Raw genomic sequence first — 6,392 nt, forward strand, 5'->3', positions numbered from 1 at the left:
ATTATGTATCAAGATGATGGGTTTTCAAACTGCAATTCTTGTTTTTCCGAATCCCTTACTCCATTGATGTATATTTCATTGAAAGTGTTATTCTGAAGGAACATTTGTCTCATAGCAAAAACGATATGATATATATACAAATGTGAATACTGTAAATAAAGTTCGCTCAAAAGAGCATAGTTCTCATCAAAATCCCTATGCATGTATGACAGTAAATACTTGAGAAAAACGATTACATACATGAAGCTGTGGAATACTTGGCCTCAAAGAACAGACTTCTACTCAGCAACGTTTATACTATGCCACATTAATCTTTATTCATTAAAAAAATTCGAAGAAACCATCCAAACAAGTCCAAGTTTTTCAAAAACACCCTTCCATAAACAACAAAGTGTTGTTTATGGCCACAATTATCCATTAAACACATTCGAATAGTTCACCCAGCTTAAAGGGTTTTGTACAATTGAAATGTCAAATCAGGTTCTTTGTGACGAACTGCACATTACAGTCAATATACAGTGCCCCTTCAACCAGCCAGCCGTTGTCCTTAATATCCCTGACAGCCATGTCAAATAGGGGGCCAATCATTCGGTTTTCATTCTGTTCAGGTTTTACCAAAGCCTCGGGAGGGAAAAGTTCTAAGTGCTCCGCTGTATCAAACTCAACTTTTCGTTGGAATACGGTGTTTCTGGGGTCTAGTGCAGTGATGATTTCAACCGCAATTTTGGGTTTCGCAGGCCACTCCAGTATTGCATCATACTCTCCTTTCTTAAAGACCATCCATAGTGCAATTCTATCTGTCCCTTTGTTGTAAAAGAAGAGACGAAACTGGGCTTTGTAGTTGCTACTGTACACAAATTTGGAATTTATATCATCCCCTAACTTTTGATCACTGGTGTCAAGAAAATCGGGAATCGACCAAATAACATTGCCATCACGGTTGCCTACAGGAAGGTTGCGAAGCCTCTCAGAAGAATGTGCTAAGGCGGCGTCTGCCTCTGCGTTCCTGTGCTCTAACCAGACAAGCCTTTGGGAAGAACTGGCAAGTGCATTGCGCAACTCTTCCTCTTCCATAGAAAAATCATGGAGGCGAAGTTTTAACTCTGTGAGACGTCGCTCAAGACACTTAACTTGTTCAGAAATATCTATGTTGTCACTGAAAGAAAAAATACATTTGTCCATCAGCTGATAAAAGGTTCACTGGTAAGATGATATTGTTCATATGAAAATCGAACTACCATGTCATACCGAATTTTAGGTGTCCACGCCAATTCTGCAAAAGCATAGATATAAACTGAAAATATTTCTTAATTTTTTTTATTAAACTTATGCCGTTTTAAGCTGCAATTTTTTTTACAAATCTTAACCTTGATAACATGTTCTACAACTTGATAACATGTTCTACAAGAAGCAATGTACCCTATAGGGAATATAACATCACCAATATGGGTGCAACTGTCTATCAAATATCATATGCTTAGCTAAAATTCCTTGTAAAATGCATAATAAGCACACAAAAAAATTAATCTGACTATTTGATGATCAATCTTTGCCTGCTATCTGTAATGCGTAACGGCAGTTGTCATGTGCTTTTTCATAATGAGTACGCTTCCCATACTAATTTTCTTTCAATCCCATTATCTTGAATGGTTGGAATCAATGGCCCGTTTAATATACAGTGTATAATACATTTTCTGAAGGCTGATATTGTTATAAACGAAAGTCTTATTCCTTAGCAATCAACAGATAACAAACACCCGTTTGCATTAAATAAAAATATATGTACCGAAGTTTTTCTTTTTTAAATAATATCTAAATGACTTTGTTAATTAAAGAGAGACATGTACATTACACCAAGAACCTGCTTGTGAAGATTAATAGGGTATGACATATAAACATATTACTAGAGACATGAGGAATCTGGTGTCATTTATATATTAAGGGCATTGTTAATTGATCCGTGTTGTTTTGTCGGATAACTTATTTTCGACACCTTGGTTCAGCAAAAAAGTATAACTCACAACAATTATGACATGACACGTTATCATCTACGAGAGTTGATGTTTTGAATTTACGAAATGTTCGCTTTGCGTGTATAAGCTTTTACATAAGTTGCTCTTTAGCTACGATGCCAGTTTTCCCGATTATAAAAACAGATGTTTAGTCAATAATAGACTAAATGCTTATTGATACAAGTGAAGATAAAGCTACATGTATCATGTAACATGGCCCTATGAGGCATAAACTACAGTCCCTTAATGGAAAGGACAGAGACATGCTGATTGTGGTCTCTCGTTTCCGCTTAATACTCTTTAAACGTGGAGTGACAGTACGACGCTAATATAGTAACCGTGAGATCCAGATGCTCCTGATGCTCAGTTTCTTACCTCATGTCGAATGGGATGTCAAAAGTCTGTAGCCTCGACCCTGCACTTTAATTCGATGTCTTATATCTAATAAAGCTCTAGACAGACTTCACCTCATGCCGATTGTGCTTCAGTTAGTCTTTCGCCAGTCTGCTTGTAAAGTTAATACTGTCCCTGCCCGTTTGCCACCCTTCATATTAATCAATAGAAAGGGACTAGTTTGCATATTGTCTGCAGGGTGTTGTTCGGAAAGTGCACGGTACATTCATTGTATATGTATATATGTCTGAACGGATGAATTTCGTCTTTGTGGTAGTGTAACATATAAGTTACACTACCACAATTATTTGGATTGTGGTTAACCCCTTGTATTCCCGTTCTTATACCGACGGCAGTCACTTGACAATATCTTCAGATCTTAGAATTGTTTTTTAAAATAGTCTTAAAAGAGTCATGTGGCTTCTTTAGACTTGATTTAAGTATAAGTTAAATTGCTATGCATGGTAACGATTTAGGATTAGACAGCGTGTCATACTGATGACACCGAGGGATCTTGCGCTCTTTTGATTAATTTTTACTAAGCTATATTTATGACAAATCTGTGAATATTATGCACGAACTGTATATGATTTTGTTTGATTTTTAAGTAGAAAACATTTGCCGCTGGAGATAAAGTCTTTTCATACTGGCTTGATCCTGTTTCATGGGTCCTAATTTGCATACAATATTTTCCGTCATACGCGTATTTATACATTTATTTATATATGGTTAAAAACGGTTAGCTTTTCCTTTTATAAATTTCAAGTGAGACCATAAAAAGGGATAACGGATCTGTTTAAAATTCTGAGTCACAAAGTCAAAATTCCACACAAAGCTTATCTTAACTCTCGTACTTGGTTAATAAATAGTTTGAAGGGTGTGAAATGTAAATCTGTGACCCTTCAACATGACAAATTGCAGCTGCAACTAAAATCCACATAAATTGAAACGTGTGTGTTAGGGTTTGATTTTTGGTAACGTACCTGTTTCGATTTATGAGACATCTAAATTTTTCTTTAAATAATTAACAGATTAAGTGGACAAAAAACTTTAAAATCTCTTTCTTGAAATGCTTAAGACAGTAAAAAATACAATCATTTATTTAGGTGAGATCTGGGTGTAATAAGTAGGGCCTACTATAGAAATAGTATACATTAACAGTGAGACACAAAATGGTCCCCATTGCCAGAGAATGGATCTTAAAAGTTTGTTAAACGTACTTCAGAATAAGATTTAATTAAGTATTTAATACTATTTGATTTCCAGTGCTACAAGTAGCAGTAGCTCTGGATATTTCGAACGCATCTTATATCATCTTTATATACATGAAGCTGTGGACTACCTGGTCTCAAAGAACAGACTTCTATACAGCAACGTTTATACTGTGCTGCATTAGGCACCAAATTAATCCTCGTTTATTTAAAAAAAAAGACCATCCAAACAAATCAAAGTTTGTCAAAAACACCCTTCCATAAACAACAAACTGTTGTTTATGGCCACAATTATCCATTAAACACATTCGAATAGTTCGTCCAGCTTAAAGGGTTTTGTAAAATTGTGCATCAATGTCAGATCAGGTTCTTTGTGACGAACTGCACATTACAGTCAGTATACAGTGCCCCTTCAACCAGTCCTCAATATCCCTGACAGTCATATCGAATAGGGGGCCAATTATTCGGTTCTCATTCTGTTCAGGTTGGACCAAAGCCTCAGGTGGGAACAGTGCCAAGGGCTCCGCTGTATCAAACTTGGCTTTTCGTTGGAATACGGTGTTTCTGGGGTCTAGCGCGGTGATTTCAGCCCCATTTAGTGGTGCAGCCTATTACGGTCACGTCTTATAATTAGGATCTGTAACTGTAATGGCACTGTAGTTGACTGTACTTACTTTGCATTGCCAGGGTTCAAGGGAAAGAGCCAAAAGGAAAATGATACTTTATCAGTATAGAAATATAACATTGGTAAAAAAATGATTATAAAAACATTATCCTTGCCAATATTACATGTACAGGTAATTCAGATACTTGTATCGTTCCCAAACCCAGAGGAAAAACAGATTAAAGGATTAGAAAAATCACGTTACCTTTCTCTGGAATAATAAACCTGATAAAATTGAAGGAAACATCATTATAAGCGACAATAAGGCTGGGGGCTTGAAGACGGTAAGTGTCAGGCACTTCATAAAATCGTCGGAAATTCCATGGGAGAGAAGAAGTTATGTTTCAAAATAAAAAATTGAAAAATATTGTAACTTAATATGTAGACACTAAGAGACTTATAGCATGTGGTACAGAATATTTTTCAAAAAACTTAAAGAACATAAAAATAGATTCTTGGAAGATGCTTTAGCAGCCTGGAAAGAATTCTGGTGTGTTATTATAATGGTCAGAAAATGAAGGACTTTGGTAACATACCACTCTTTCTTAACAGAGATATACTTGTTGGAAATAAACCTATTTATAAATATCTAATCAAATAAATAAATAGTATGATAAAAACATTCTATTTAATAATAATATAGTGCTGGACTCAGGAGAATTTTATGACTTTAAAGCGTCCAGGGATTTCCTTATCAAATTTTATCGAATATCGTAAAATCAGCTTGGCTATTAAAAATGATTTGGTGGCGTTCCTGAAAAATTGGGAAAATGGGCACGCTCATATTAGCCGAGCACATACTGATACTAGAATTGTTCTAGAGTTATAAAGCTTTATTATAGAACTTAAAGTTAAGTAAGTGTTTTTGAGACATCGAAAGGTATGAATCAATGAAAGGAGACGTAAGACTTGGATGAAAATGAATATCCTGAGAGTTTAGATGTGTCACAGTCTCCCAATAGGGGGCGTTGTCATAGCTTATCACAGCCACCTGTCCGAGAACAACAAACTCAATTCACCGACGCCGTGGATCCAGCTCAAAACAATGTTTTCCTCAAAACTTAAAGTCATAAAATGATGTTTTAAACGCTGCCAAACGAATTGTGTACACAGGTTTATTTCGAGGACTGGAGATTGTTTAATTTTTTCATGATCCCGGTACCTTCCAGTACTGCATCAAAACGGTGGCAGTTCTAAAACTTGGTTGGGACTGACGATCTCTTATTCATCACAATAACAAATACTTTCTCATCACTGCATATATTTGAAAACGAAACTATTCACTGTTATATCAATTATAAACAGCTTAACATTACAACGTCTTATTGAAGTGGCTCCCGCTTATATCTTTCTTATGGTAGATAAATATTGAACAATATTCTTACAGCCATACAGAAAAGCCAGGGTCGTTTTTAAGTATTTAACATAATGTGTACGTTTATTGAATATAATGTGTACGTCTATCAATATTGAGTTATAGAATAGTGAAGTACAAGTTGAATCTATAACTTTCAGCTCTTCCAACCGTCTTTTTTTCCACAAACCTCTTTTAAAAAAGTAAACAGTTTGAAATGAAATTTTCCACACAGAAGAGCAACAGACAAATTGCACACCCCCCTTTCGAAATGTTCGTCAGTTTTTTATTATATGTATCAAATCAAGCAGTTTTATTTTTAAGTAATAAAAATAATGAAGTTGTTGGTGGTGTTTAGGAATTTTTGCCCTTAATAATTGGGTAATGTGATAAAATTTACTAGTTGGTATTTGATATGAAGGCAATAATGATATACATGTGAAGGCGAGATATATCGAAATTTTATTACTGTAAAGAGATTTTCTTTCTTTTTCTTATACATTGTCGTTTTCATCTGAAATTGCGTCTTCCGCCAGAGAAATAAATGTTCTGGCGACGAGAGCGATTAAAGTACAAACGCAACGCCTTTATTACTTATTACTCCTAAGCCGGTGTTTGACAACCTGTGGCGATAAGAGTGGAACGCAGTCACAGGCTGGTGTCCTGTATTATATCCCGACACGTTTCCGTATACTATTTTACCTGCACATCGATCGATCGATCGATTTTTTTGCTTACAAGTCGAGATAATATTTGAA

At 35.5% G+C, this 6,392-nt stretch overlaps 1 protein-coding gene across 1 annotated transcript; it reads right to left on the reverse strand.

Annotated features, from left to right (window-relative positions):
* Positions 1–471: 471 nt before the first annotated feature.
* Positions 472–2,392, reverse strand: LOC147762883 (TNF receptor-associated factor 1-like). Its single transcript, XM_087007922.1, has 2 exons — positions 2,388–2,392; positions 472–1,156 (listed from the first exon to the last, which is right to left on the reverse strand). Exons 1-2 carry the CDS (start codon positions 2,390–2,392, stop codon positions 472–474), a joined length of 690 nt encoding a protein of 229 aa, XP_086864048.1.
* Between the last annotated feature and the right edge of the window lie 4,000 nt (positions 2,393–6,392).

This window comes from Lingula anatina, chromosome 3 (genome assembly GCF_051362555.1).
Source record: "Lingula anatina isolate TDL-2025a chromosome 3, LinAna3.0, whole genome shotgun sequence".
NCBI lineage: Eukaryota > Metazoa > Brachiopoda > Lingulata > Lingulida > Lingulidae > Lingula > Lingula anatina.